Source organism: Mesocricetus auratus, unplaced genomic scaffold (genome assembly GCF_017639785.1).
Source record: "Mesocricetus auratus isolate SY011 unplaced genomic scaffold, BCM_Maur_2.0 Super-Scaffold_100006, whole genome shotgun sequence".
In the NCBI taxonomy this organism is placed as follows: Eukaryota; Metazoa; Chordata; class Mammalia; order Rodentia; family Cricetidae; genus Mesocricetus; species Mesocricetus auratus.
This window is the reverse complement of record NW_024429190.1, coordinates 63,232,528-63,247,621: the sequence shown is the minus strand read 5'-3', so window position 1 is coordinate 63,247,621 and position 15,094 is coordinate 63,232,528. Positions and strand designations below refer to the sequence as shown.

The window sequence follows — 15,094 nt, the reverse complement described above, 5'->3', positions numbered from 1 at the left end:
TTTCTTTTGGTGTTTTGTAAAGTGTGATTATATATTGCCTGTGTCTTTGTGAATGTAGTTATCTTCCTTGGCTCTAGGTTTTCCTTCTAGCATTTTCTGTAGAGCTGGATTCATGGATACATATTGTTTAAATCTGGCTTTGTCATGGAATATTTTGTTTTCTCCATCTATGGTAATTGAGAGCTTTGCTGGATATAGTAGTCTGGGCTGGCATCCTTGTTCCCTTAGCATTTGTAGGACATCTGTCCAGGATCTTCTGGCTTTCATCGTTTCCATTGAGAAGTCAGGTGTAATTCGGATAGGTCTGCCTTTGTATGTTACTTGGCCTTTTTCTTTAGCTGCTGTTAATATTTTCTCTTTACTCTGTAGGTTTGATGTTTTGATTATTATATGGCGAGGTGACTTCTTTTTCTGGTCGAGCCTATTTGGTGTTCTGTAAGATTCTTGTACTTTCATAGGCATATCTTTCTTTAGGTTAGGGAAGTTTTCTTCTATGATTTTGTTGAATATGTTTTCTGTACCTTTAAGTTGAATTTCTTCACCTTCTTCTATACCTATTATTCTCAGGTTTGGCTTCTTCACGGTGTCCCATATTTCTTGGATATTTTGTGTTAAGGATTTGTTGGTTTTGAGATTTTCTTTGGTTGACGACTCTATATCCTCTAATGAGTCTTCAACACCTGAGATTCTCTCTTCTATCTCTTGTATTCTATTGGTGATACTTGCATCTGTAGTTCCTGATCGTTTACCCAGCTTTTCTATTTCCAGCATCCCTTCATTCTGTGTTTTCTTTATCGTTTCTATTTCAGCTTTCAATCCTTCAACTGTTTGAGTTGTTTCCTTAATTTTTTTGGTTGTTTTTTCTTGGTGCTCTTTAGATTCTTTGAGAGATTTGTTTATTTCTTGAATTTTTCCCCCATTTCATGGATTTTTTTGTTTGTTTTTTCTTCTATTTCTTTAAGGGATTTCCTCGTTTCTTCTTTGAGGGTCTCCATCATCTTCATGAAATAATTTTTAAGGTCTGTCTCCTCTTCTTCGTCTATGTAGTGCTTTTCGGGTCTTGCTGGTGTTGGATCCCTGGATTCTGGTGGGGTCATGTTGGTGTTTCTATTGCTGAGTGATCTCTTATTCTGTCTTCTTCCCATCTCTTCTTCCAGTGGGTGCTGGTGGGGTCTTTCCATCTCCACTGGTCTGCTTCCTTCCTGCAGCTGAAGCTGGGGATGCTGACACGGAGTTTGGGTCCTGGTAGGGCGGATGTCTTTCCTGAAGCTGGACTCGCTGGGGTTGGGGTCTTGGAATTGTTGACGTCTTTGCTGTATGGGCAGGTCTCCTGAAGCTGTACTCACTGGGGTTGGGATCTTGGGAGGGCTGATGTCTTTCCTGAAGCTGGACTCGCTGGGGTTGGGGTCTTGGAGGGGCTGATGTCTTTCCTGTGTGGGCGGGTCTTCTTGATGCCAGGAGCAGCCCGGAAGATCAAGGGGATGGGTGATGGGCGGGCGGTCCCTGCCGGAGACCCAATCTCACCTGAAGCTGGACTCGATGGGGTTGGGGTCTTGGAAGGGCTGATGTCTTTCCTGTGTGGGCGGGTCTTCTGGATGCCAGGAGCGGCCGGAAGATCAAGGGGGATGGGTGATGGTCGGGCGGTCCCCGCTGGAGACCCAATCTCACCTGAAGCTGGACTCGCTCTAGATTTTCCAACTTAATGGAGCATTTTCTTAAGTATTCACTTATAATATTCTTAATTTCTTGGGTGTCTGTTTTTTCTGATTCTGTTAATTTGGGTCCTCTCTTTCTTTTGGCTAGTTGGGTTCAGAGTCTGCCAATCATTTTTCTTCAGTGTTCCAGCTCATATATTTGTTAATTCTTTGTTGTTTTCTTTGCTTCTACTTCATTAACTTCTGCTGTGATTATATTGTTTCTTGCCATAGACTTGATTTATTCTGGTTTATCTTTTTGAGTTGCATCATTAAGCTATTTGTGCTCTTTTTGATTTCAAAATGTAAGCACTTACAAATTTCCCTCGTAGGACTGCTTTCAATGTGTCCCAGGGGTTTGTTGTGTTATGGTTTCATTTTCATTTAGTTCCAGGAAGATGTTTTCCCCCTTCTTTCTTGATTTCTTCTTAGACCCATTAATCATTCAGTTATGAATTCTTTATTGTCACGAGTTTGCATACTTATTGGAGATGTGTTTGATGTTGTTTTTAGGTTTTATTGTTTCATCATGGTCAGATAGGTCATACAGAAATATTTATTTCTAAATTGGTCAAGAATTTTTCACTGTCCCAGGATATCTCTTTTTGAGAAACTTCAATGTGCTGCTGAGTAGAATGTATATTTGATTCTTGGATAGAATAATCTGTACATATCTGTTAAGCCCAGTGGTCAATTAATTCTGATATTTCTCTGTTTACTTTTGTTCAGATGACCTGTCCATTTTATAAAGTAGGATATTGAAATCACATACTATTATTAATGGGTTGTGTAAATTTGTTATTTGCATTTAAGTAGTTCACTTTTTACAAAATTGGGTACACCAGAGTTTGGTGCATATATGTTTAGAATAGAGATGTCTTCTTGATTAATTCTTCACTTGATTAGAATGAAGTGCTCTTTTTTTGTGATTAGTTTTAACTTGAAGCCTATTTAATCAAACATTAGGTTAGCAACACTTTCTTACTTCCTGGTTTCATTTGATTGGAATACATTTTTCCATCTATTCACTTTCAGGAGTGCCTATCTTTAAAGATAGCTGAATTTCATGTAGGAAGCGGAAAGATGGAGTTTGTTTTATAGTCTAGTCAGCCTGTGTTTTGATTGTGGAGTTGAGACCATAAACACTTAAAGTTGTTATTGAAATGTTTGTCGTGATTGCAGTCGTTCTTTTTTCTTTTCTGTTGCTGTTGCTAGTTGTACTTTGTATTTCAGTAATTATAGTTCTATTTGTTTTGTTTTTTTCTACAATCTCTTAATTATGCATATTTCTCTGTTTAGAAATAGAAGTGCTGCTTCCAGTATTTTCTTTAGAGCTGATTTGATGGTCATGGATTCTTTTAGCCTTTTTATGTTATGGAACATAATCTAAATCTTGGACTATGGCTGATAGTTTTGTTGGGTACTATAGTCTAGGTTGTCACTCATGATCTCTTAGAACTTCTAGTGCATTGCTCTAGGTTCTTCTGCTGTTCAGTTTCCATTGAGAAGTCAGTAACCACTCTGATGTGTTTTCTTTATGTGTGTTTTTTTATTTAAGTGTATTTATTCTCATGGAGCTTTAAATATTCTTTGTTTTGCATACTTAGTGTTTTAACTGTGTATCTGTATGGGTATATTTTTCCTTAGTTTGGGGACAGTTTGTTTTATTATCTTGTTAAAGATCTGGTCTATTCCATTGGCTTGGGATTCTTTTTCCTCATGTATGCATATCACTTGTCTTATAGTGTCCTACAGTTTCTGCATGTTCCTTTCCTGTTGGTTTTTTAAATTATTTTTTTCATAGTATTTGCTTGTGTGGTCTAATTCTACTTTATCTTTGAGTTCTGATAGTCTATCTTCTGTTTGATTCATTCTGCTTGTAAAGATTTATCCTAAGTTTTCTTGTTGGGTTATTAAGTTTTTTTTTAAAAATTCATCTTCATTTCATCTTGAGTTCTCTTCAATATACATCTCCTTATTGAATTTAGTGTTTGAATCCTGGAATGTTTTCATCATTTCCATGAGCTTCATGTTTTTGTTTTCTTGGGCATCACTTAGATGTTTATTCTTTAGCTGTTTCTTCTTTAAACTCCTTGAATTCTTTGAAGTTTATGTAGTTCTTATGAACTAGGTGTCCTGGAGTTCATCTAAATAATTTTCTTTTGAGATCTCTTCTGTAGGGCGTGTGGTTTGAGCAGTAACATACTGTTTTGGTTTTTCATATTTGTATTTTGTGGGCATGTGAACTTCTTTCATTGGTCTGTGTCTGATGTGGGCATAGGAGTCTGGGGCACAGCATAGCATATGGAAGTTGGATATGTTGTGGGTGGGTTGAAAAGTATTAGGGACATGGATGATGCTGGGGTGCATCCTAACCCTATCCAAAGAGCATGGGGCTGGGGGCGACAGCTCAGCAGATTAGGCCTAGGTACTGGATGTAGGATTGTGGCTGGATCTGGCGATTGGGAGTGTAGGTGCAGGGTATAATTTCTTTTTTTTTTTTTTTAATTTAAATTAGAAACAAACTTGGTTCACATGTCAATCCCAGCCCCCTCTCCCTCTGCTCCTCCCCTGCCCGTCATCAAACCTCCCACCCCCCACCCAATCTCCACTCCACTCTCCAGGGAGGGTGAGGCCCTTCATGGGGGATCTCCAAAGTCTGTCATATCATCTGGGGCAGGGCCTAGGTCCTCCCCCATGTGTCCAGGCTGAGACAGCATCTCTCCACAAGGAATGGGCTCCCAAAGTCCATCTGAATGACAGGGATAAATGGTGATCTATTGCCCAAGATCCCAAAGGATGCTGAGGCCTCCTCACTGACACCCACATTCAGGGGTCTGGAGCAGTTCCATGTTGGCCTCTCAGCTATCAGTCAGGGGTCCATGAGCTCCCCCTTGTTCAGCTCAGCTGTTTCTGTGGGTGTCACCCGCCCAGTCTTGATTCCTTTGCTCATCACTCCTCCTGGTTTCCAGGAGTGGAGTTCAGTGTTTCGCTGTGGGTGACTGCCTCTGCTTCCTTCTGCCACTGGATGAAGACTCTAGATGGCATACAAGGTACTCGTCAATCACATTATTAGGGAAGGGCATTTAAGGTAGCTTCTCCACTATTGCTTAGATTCCCAGTTGGTGTCATCATTGTAGGTCTCTGGACATCTCACTAGTGCCTGATTTTTAATGGCTCCTTCTATTATGGTATCTCTCATCCTTTTCTCCTCTATTCTTTCCCCCAACTCAACCTTCCTGCTCCCCCATATCCTCCTCTCCTCTACTTCTTCACTCCCGCTCTTTCCACCAGCCCCCCACCCCCACCTCGTGTTCCCAATCCCCTGTCCCATTCCCCTTCTCTGGGGTACCATGCATATCTCTCTTAGGTTCATCCCTGTTTCCCAGACTCACTGGCTATGGGATTGTAGGGTGTCACTTCCCCTTTCATGCCTAAAATCCATATATGAGTGAGTACATACCATGCTTGTCTTTATGTGACTGGGTTACCTCACTCAGATGGTTTCTTCTAGTGCCATCCATTTTCCTGCAAATTTCAAGAGTCCAGTGTTTTTACCGCTGAGTAGTACTCGATTGTGTAAATGTACCACATTTTCTCTATCCATTCTTCAGTTGAGGGGCATCTAAGTTGCTTCCAGGTTCTGGCTATTACAAATAATGCTGCTATTAACATAGTGGAACAGACATCCTTCTTGTATGAATGTGCATCTTTTGGGTATATGCCTAAGAGTGGAATTGCTGGATCTTGTGGTAGACTGATTCCCATTTTCCTAAGGAATCTCCATACTGATTTCTAAAGTGACTGTATGAGTCAGCATTCCCACCAGCAGTGGAGGAGTGTTCCCCTCTCTCCACATCCTCTCCAGCATAAATTGTCATTGGTGTTTTTGATTTTAGCCATTCAGACAGGAAGGAGTAAGATGGTATCTCAGAGTTGATTTGATTTGCATTTTCCTGATGGCTAAGGATGTTGAGCACTTTCTCAAGTGTCTCTCAGCCATTAGACTCCTCTATATAGAATTCTCCATTTAGTTCTGTACCCCACTTTTTAATTGGAACATTTGGTGTTTTGGAGACTTGCTTCTGAGTTTTTTGTAAATTTTGGATATCAGCCCTCTGTCAGATGTGTGGTTAGTGAATATCTTTTCCCAATTCTGTGGGCTGCTTTTTTGTCTTGTTGACTATGTGCTTTGCCTTACAGAAGCTTCTCAGTTTCAGGAGGTCCCATTTGTTAATTGTTGATCTCAGTGCTACTGGTGTTATGTTCAGGAAGTGGTCTCCTGTACCAATTCGTTCAAGGATACCTCCCACTTTCTCTTCTAAGAGGTTCAGTGTGACTGGATTTATGTTGAGGTTTTTGATCCATTTGGACTTAAGTTTTGTACATTGAGAAAGACATGGATCTATCTGCACTCTTCTACATGCCCATATGCCGTTATGCCAGCAACATTTGTTGAAGATGTTTTCTTTTTTCCATTGGAGATTCCACATGGAGGGCCTCATCCTCCCTGGGGAACGGAGTGGGGATTGGGTTGGGGGCTGGGGGCCTGGCGGGCGGGGCAGGGGAGGAGGGGAGTAAGTGGGAGCTGGAATTGACATGTGTAGCAAGCTTGTTTCTAATTTAAATAAAAAAACCAAACCAAACTAAACAAAACAAAAATGGGGCAAAAAAAAAAAAAAAAAAGGAAGAACCATCACTAAAACTCAAATCACACATAAAACCTCATACAATTATAGTAGGAGATTTCAACACCCTGCTAGACAGGACCATCAGACAGAAATTTTACAGAGAAACAAAGGAGCTAACAGAAGTTATGATCCTATTGGGTTTAACAGACGTCTATAGAACATTTAATCCAAACACAAAAGAATATACCTTCTTCTCAGCACCACATGGAGCCTTCTCTAAAATCGACAACAAACTTTGCAACATAGCAAACCTCAACAGGTACAAAAAAATTGGAATAACCCCCTGTATCTTATCAGACCACCATGCTTTAAAATTAGAACTCAAAACAACACATATTGCAGAAACCCCACAAACTCATGGAAATTGAACAACGTGCTATTGCACCATTCCTGGGTCAAGGAAAAAATAAAGAAATGGAAGACTTCCTAGAACTCAATGAAATTGAAGACACAACATACCCAAACTTATGGGACACTTTGATATCAGTACTAAGAGGAAAGTTCATACCACTAAGTGCTCATATGAATAAACTGGAGAATAATCACACTAGAGAATTAACAGCACAACTGAAAGCTCGAGAACAAAAAGTAGCAAACTTACCCAGGAGGAGTAGACTCCATGAAATAATCAAATTGGGGGCTGAAACTAATAAGGTCAAAAGAAAGAAAACAACAGAATCAATGTAACAAAGAGTTGGTTCTTCGAGAAAATCAACAAGATAGACAAACCTCTATCCAAAAGCAAAAGGCAGAGTGAGAACATGCAGTTTAACAAAATCAGAAATGAAAAGGGGGATATAACAACAGACACTGGGGACTCTATTTCTTAATAAAGATCACTTGTATATATGACAGAAAAAATTGATAACAAAGAAATCTTTTGGTGTTTTAGTATATTGCTATATTGAGAAACCTGGGAGTGAGTTTACTATTAGAACTTTAAGAAGAAATTTTTGGGTAGAGTGCAAGTAACATTACATATTATTTACTCACCATTATGCCATGCATTTTTATTTGCTAAGTGGCTTATTTACCACTAATGAATGATAGAGAATGTTTGTTTTTTATTAATTTTAATGCTTGTGCTCTTTAAATATGTTTATTGTATCAAAGTATAAAGAGATGTTATACAGGTTTTTCCTTTGTTTGTATTATTTTGCAATGAAAAATGAAAGTATGTATTGTATTTTCAGGTTTTAATTTTATTTGTAATACTTAGTGAAAGTTGATCAGATAATACTTTAAGTGAATATAGAATTAGCAGGCATTGTTGCGTTGTTGATAATACTATCTTTTGTGTTTTACAGATTTAAGAATAAGTGCTTATAATGTGCTACCAGATAGAAATATACATCACAAATTAGGTAAAATATTTTATTCTTACAATATTTTCATTGAATAAAATGTTATTATTGAATCTCTCTAAATATAACTTAATTTTTTTAGTGGGGAAATCCATTCAGATTAGTATTACATATTTAGTTTTCAGCATTTCATAGTATATTATAAAATCTCAAAGTAATTTTAATTTATATTTCCTTGATTGTTAAGGATTTTGCCCTTTTAAAAGTAATTTCTCACTTTGTGTGTCCATAATACAAAGAGGGATGCTCTCTCAGCCTGGACTCTTAGAGGAGTGCCTGGACCCTGCCCTGAGTGGAAGGAAGTGGGGATAGGGTGGGAATCTGGAGAGGGTGGTGGGGGGTACGGGAGGAGGGGAGGGAGAGGGAACTGGGATTGACATGTGAAGCAAGCTATTTAAAATTAAAGTTAAAAAAAGATAATTTCTCAGCTCTTTGTGTTTCATCTTTTGAATTTTGTGCAGGATGAGAGAGAAAATCTATTTTCATTCTAAACATAGCTACCCAGTTTGACCAACTCCATTTGCTAAAGATGCTATCTTTTCATAATTGTGTGTTTTTGGCTTGTCAAAATCAGGTGTCCATAAGTGAGTGGACTTTTGACTGGGTCTTCAGTTTGATTCCATTGATTGATGTGTCTGTTTTTATTGCCAATACCATGATGTGTTTATTAATGTAATACAACTTGAAGTCTGGGATTGTGATAACTCCAGAACTTTTATTATTATTTAGGATTCTTTTAGCTATCCTGGGTTTTTGTTTGTTTGTTTTGGTGAGTGTGTTAGAATTTTGAGAGAGAATGCATTGAAAGTGTAGATTGGTTTTGGTAGGATGGCCCCTTTCACATTAATTATACAGACTCATCAGCTTGGGAGATCTTTCCATCTTCTGGTGTCTTGTTTCTTTCTTCAGTGTCTTAAAACTTGTATTATCTTTGACTTGTCTTGTTAGTTATCACCAATTTTCTTTTCTTCTTCTTCCTCTTCCTCTTCCTTCTCCTGTTCTTCTAGAGGATAATGTGGAAAACACTCTTGATTCCTTTCTTAGTCCTTCTTTCATTTGTATATAAAAAAGTTACTGATTTTTGTATGTTACTTTTATATCCTGCAACTTTGCTGAAGATTGTTTATCAACTGTAGGAATTTACTGGTGGAATCTTTAGGGTCACTTGTGTATTCTGTCTTAGCATCTACAAATAAAGATGCTTTGACTTCTTCCGTCCTATTTGTATCCCCTTTATCTTCTTCAGTGATGTGATTAATTTTTCTAAGATTTCGAGTTCTATATTAAGTAGGTATGCGGAGAGTGGACATCCTTGTCTTGTTCCTGATTTTAGTGGAGATGCTTTGGGCTCCTCTCCATTTGGTTGGTTTTTGCTGTGGGCCTGCTTTTAATTGACTTTATTATGTTGAGGTATGTCCCTTGTATTGTTAGTTTCTCCTTAATTTTTGTCATGTTAGATGTTTGTCAAAGGTCTTTTCCTGTAATGAGATGATCTTGTGATTTTTGTCTTCCAGTCTGTTTGTATGATAGACTGCATTTATTGATTTACATATGTTGAACCTCCTAGCATCTCTGGGATGCATAATACTGGGTTATGGTGGATATTCTTTTTCATGTGTTCTTGAATTTGGTTTGGAAGTATTTTGTTGAGAAGTTTTGCAACTATATTCATAAAGGGGATTGGTTTTTACTTTTCTTTGTTGGGTCTTTGTATAATTTGGTATCAGAGTTATATTGACTTTGAAGGATGTATTAGGAACTATTCCTTCAGTTTCTATTTTGTGGAATACCTTAAGGATTATTGGTGTTCATTCTTTCAATTTGTGGTAGAATTCTGTATCCATTTCTCTGTGGCTTTTTTTGTTGTTGTTATTTGGATGTGAAGCTTCTATTTTACTTGGTGTTATATAGTTGTTTAAATTGTTTCATTTCAGTTTTACTTTGGTAGGTTGTATATATATCAAGAACTTTTCTTTTAGGTTTTCTGGTTTGAATTTCTTTTCTGGTCCCACATTTTTGGTGTTCTATATGCTTCTTGTACCTTGATAGGCATTTCTCTTTAGATTGGGGAATTTTTTTTCTATCATTTCATTAAAAATCTTTTCTATGCCTTTGACGTGGGTTTCATCTTGTTCCTTTGTATGTGTGGTCTTTTTGTAGTGTCCCATGTTTCCTGAATATTTTGTGCCTTGGTACTTTAGATTTAACATTTCCTTTGGTTGAGCTACTTCTTCTGTGTTTTCTGTATCACCTGAGACTCTCTTCCGTGTTATTGATGAGGCTTACTTCTGAGGATTTTGTTTGGTATCCTAAGCTTTTTAGTTAGTTTTATTTTTGTTTCGGTTTGCTTTAGTGGTTCTTCTTTGTCAGATTCTACCTTCATGTCTTGAATTGTTTTCATTATTTCATTCAACTGTTTATGCTTTCATTGTCTTTATTTGTATCCTCTTTAATGTTTTTGTTTGTTGCCAGTTTGAAGTCCTTTTCCTGTGCTTCAGCTAAAATGCTTTCCCTTGGGCTTCTGAAAGAGGCATATGTTGTCTTGGGTATTCATTTTTGTTTGTTTGTTTGTTTGTCCTGGGATCTAGATTTCTGAAGTTAATGACTTTTGAAGTGATTCTTGACATAGATACCTCTTTTTTCTTTGTTCTGTGGTGGATCTTCTGTCTTGGTTGCTATTGGCCATAATGGTTCCTAGCCAAGCATAGTTTATTTAGAGTCCCTGATTCCCAGCTAAGTGTGGTGACTGTGGGGTCCATAGTAGTTCTGTGGGTCAGTGAGAGGAAATGCTGAGAGGTGTGGTGAGGAAGAACTCTGCACCAAGAGTCCTCCCAAGGACTTGGAAATGGGCTGAGAGGCATTACTCCAGTGGGCAGGCTCCAACAGGCCTAAATATTGGTCTAGAGAGACTGGAATGGAGAGCAAGGAAGGAAGATAAAGTTCTTCCATGTTGACCTAGCCAGGTATTGTGACTTGGGCTCCCTGATAGAAGTGGTTCTGTAGGTTAGTAGGAGTCATAAACTAATAGAATCTCAAAATTTAATAACAAATTCTGTTTAGTAATGAAATGTAGCATTGTTCAGTTAAGATAATACCATTAATATTCTCACATGTGGGTATTATGAAACGTTTATTTCTTGGCCAATCTAGATGTTTCATTTTCCATGGACTTTTATTTATTTGCACAAACATCTAAAAATTTGAGGATCTTGTCTCATCATTAAAACATTATGTTCTAAGAGTTGCTATGTATCTATTTTTCTATTTTTTATTTAATTTAGAAACAAGATTGTTTTGCATGTCAATCCCAGTTCCTTCTCCCTCCCCTCCGCCTCTGCCCCTTACTAACTCCCTATTCCATCCCCTTTCTGCTCCTTAGGGAGGGTGAGACCTTCCATGGGGGATCTTCAAAGTCTGTCATATCCTTTGGAGCAGGGCCTAGGCCCTCCCCTGTGTATCTAGGCTGAGAGAGTATCCTTCCATGTGGAATGGGCTCCTAAAGTCCATTCATGTACTAGGGATAAATACTGATCTACTACCAGAGGCCTCATAGATTGCCTAGGCCTCCTCACTGACATCCACATTCAGAGGGTCTGGATCAGTCCCATGTTGGTTTCCCAGCTGTCAGTCTGAGGTCCATGAGCTCCCCTTTGTTCAGGTCAGCTATTTCAGTGGTTTTCATCAGCCTGGTCTTGACCCCTTTGCTCATCACTCTTCCATCTCGGGAACTGGATTCCAGGAGTTTAGCTCAGTGTTTAGTTGTGGGTGTCTGCCTCTGCTTCCATCAGCTACTGGATGAAGGTTCTAGGATGGCATATAAGGTATTCATCAATCTCATTATTAGGGAAGGCCATTTAAGGTAGCCTCTCCACTAATGCTTAGATTGTTAGTTGGGGGCCATCCTTGTAGATCTCTGGACATTTCCCTGGTGCCAGATTTCTCTTTACACCTATAATGGCTCCCTCTATTATGGTATCTCTTATCTTGCTCTCCTCTGTTCTTCCCTGACTCAACCTTCCTGCTCCCTCCTTTTCTCCCCTTCTCTTTCTCCTAACTCATTCTCCCCTCCCCGCATGCTCCCAATTAGCTCAGGAGATCGTGTTCCTTTCCCCTTATTGGGGGTGGGGACCATGTATGTTTCTCTTAGGGTGCTCCTTGTTTTCCTGACTTCTCTGGCAGTGTGCATTGTAGGCTGGTAATCCTTTGCTCTCTGTCTAAAAGCCATATATGAGTGAGAACATACCGTGTTTGTCTTTTTGCGACTGGGTTACCTCATTCAGGATGGTTTCTTCTAGTTCTTCCATCTTTTTTTCTGCTGAGTAGTACTCCATTGTGTAAATGTACCACATTTTCTCTATCCACTCTTCAGTTGAGGGGCATCTAGGTTGCTTTCAGGTTCTGGCTATTACAAATAATGCTGCTATGAATATAGTTGAACAGATGTCCTTATTGTATGAATGTGCATTTTTTTTGGGTATATGCCTAGCAGTGGAAATGCTGGATCTTGTGCTAGACTGATTCCCATTTTCCTGAGAAACTGCCATACTGGTCTCCAAAGTGGCTGTACAAATTTGCAATCCCACCAACAATGGAGGAGTGTTCCCTTTCTCCACATCCTCTCCGGCATAAACTGTCATTGGTGTTTTTGATTTTATCCATTCTGACAGGAGTAAGATGATCTTAGAGTTGTTTTGATTTCCATTTCCCTGATGGCTAAGGATATTGAGTACTTTCTCAAGTGTCTATCAGCCATTTTAGTCTCCTCTATTGAGAATTCTCTATTTAGTTCTATACCCCACTTTTTAATTGGATTATTTGGTGTTTTGGGGACTTGCTTCTTGAGTTCTTTGTAAATTTTGGAGATCAGCGCTGTGTTAGATGTGGGCTTGGTGAATATCTTTTCCCATTTTATGGGCTGCTGTTTTGTCCTGTTGACTGTGTCCTTTGCGTTACATAAGCTTCTCATTTTCAGGAGGTCCCATTTATTAATTGTTGATCTTAGTGTCTGTGCTACTGGTGTTATGTTCAGGAAGTGGTCTGCTGTATCAATTTGATCATGGGTACCACCTACCTTCTCTTCTAAGTGGTTCAGTGTGGCTGGATTTAAGTTGAGGTCTCTGATCCATTTGGATGTAAGTTTTGTGCATGGAGATAGACATGGATTTATCTGCAGTCTTCTGCTTGACAGCATCCAGTTATGCCAGCACCATTTGTTGAAGATGCTTTCTTTTTTCCATTGTATAATTTTAGCTTCTTTGTCCAAAATCAGGTGTTCCTAGGTGTGTGGGTTAATATCAGGGTTTTCAATTTGATTCCATTGGTCCACTTGTCTATTTTTGTGCCAGTAAAGCTGTTTTCAGGACTATAGCTCTGTAATAGAGCTCAAAGTCAGGGATGGTGATGCCTCCAGACGTTCCTTTATTGTACATGGTTGTTTTGGTTATCTACCCTAGGTCTTTTGTTTTTCCATATAAAGTTGAGAATTTTTCTTTCAAGGTCTGTGAAGAAGTGTGCTGGGATTCTGATGGGGATTGTGCTGAATCTGTAGATTGTTTTTGGCAAGATTGCCATTTTTACTATGTTGATACCACATATGCAAGCCCATGGGAGATCTTTCCATTTTCTGGTATCTTCTTTAATATCTTTCTTTAAAGACTCAAAGTTCTTGCGATACAGGTCTTTCACTTCTTTGGTTATCGTTACCCCAAGATATTTTATGTTGTTTTTGGCTATTGTAAAGGGTGATGTTTCTGTGATTTCTTTCTCAGCCCATTTATCATCTGTATATAGTAGGGCTACTGATTTTTTTTTTAGTTAATCTTTTATCCTGCCACTTTGCTGAAGGTGTTTATCAGCTGTAGGATTTCCTGTGTTGAGTTCTTCGGGTCTCTTATGTAAACTATCATATCATCTGCAAATCGTAGAAGTTTGACTTCTTCCATTCCAGTTTGTATCCCCTTGATCTCCTTTTGTTGTTTTATTGCTCTAGCTAGAACTTCAAGTATAATATCGAAGAGGTATGGGGAGAGTGGACAGCCTTACCTTGTTCCTGATTTTAGAGGAATAGTGTAGAGTTTCTCTCCTTTTAGTTTAATGTTGGCTGCTGGCTGTTGGTTTGCTGTATTTTGCTTTTATTATGTTCAGGTATGTTCTTGTTATCCCTGATCTCTCCATGACCTTCATCATGAAGGGGTGCTAGATTTTGTCAAAGGCTTTTCCGGCATCTAGTGAGATTATCATGTGGTTTTTCTTTTGTAGTCTCTTTATATTGTGAGTCACATTTATAGATTTTCTTTTGTTGCACCTGGGATGAAGCCTACTTGATCATGATGGATGATTTTTCTGATGTGTTCTTGGATTCGATTTGCCAGTATTTTGTTGAGTATTTTTCCATCAAGATTCATGAGGGATATTGGTCTGAAGTTCTTTTTCTTAGTTGTGTCTTTGTGTGGCTTGGGTACCAAGGTAATTGTAGTTCGTAAAAGAGTTTGGCAATGAACCTTCGGCTTCTATTGTGTGGGACAATTTCAGGAATGTTGGTATTAGTTCCTCTTTGAATTTCTGGTAGAATTCTGCACTGAAGCCATCTGGCCCTGGGCTTTTTTTGCTTGGGAGACTTTTGGTGACTGCTTCTATTTCATTAGGTGTTATAGGTCTTTTAAAATTGCTTATCTGTTCTTGATTTGATTTTGGCAAGTGATATCTATCCAGAAAATTGTCCATTTAAATTTTCAAATTTTGTGGAGTGTAGGTTTTCAAAGTATGACCTGAAGATTCTCTGGATTTCCTTAATATCTGTTGTTTTGTTCCCCTTTTTGTTTCTGATGTTGTTAATTTGCATGCTCTGTCTCTGCCTTTTGGTTGATTTGGATAAGGGCTTGTCTATCTTGTTGATTTTCTCGAAGAACCAACTCTTCATTTCAATGGTTCTTTGTATTGCTTTCTTTGTTTTGACTTTATTGATTTCAGCCCCCAATTTTGGTTATTTCCTGGTGTCTACTCCTCCTGGGTGAGTTTGCTTCTTTTTGTTCTCAAGCTTTCAGTTGTGCTGTTAATTCTCTAGTGTGACTATTCTCTAGTTTCTTCATGTGATAACTTAGTGTCATGGGTATGTTGTGTCTTCATTCTCTTTCAATTCTAGGAAGTCTTTTATTTCTTTCCTTATTTCTTCCTTGACCCAGGAATGGTGCAATTGCATGTTGTTCAATTTCCATGAGTTTGTAGAGTTTCTGCAATTTGTGTTGTTTTTGAGATCTAACTTTAAAGCATGGTGGTCTGATAAGGTACAGGGAGTTATTGCAAATTTTTTTGTACCTGTTGAAGTTTGTATGTTGCCCTTTGTGTG

General features: G+C 38.5%; 1 protein-coding gene across 2 annotated transcripts in view; it reads left to right on the top strand.

Annotated features, from left to right (window-relative positions):
• Nucleotides 1-15,094, top strand: part of Cenpc (centromere protein C) — a 60,066-nt gene that overhangs the window by 34,712 nt on the left and 10,260 nt on the right. For both annotated transcript variants that reach the window (XM_040747287.1, XM_040747286.1), the window contains one exon: nt 7,693-7,749. In XM_040747287.1, coding sequence (XP_040603221.1) covers nt 7,693-7,749 — 57 coding nt within the window. The remainder of the gene's footprint in view (nt 1-7,692; nt 7,750-15,094) is intronic.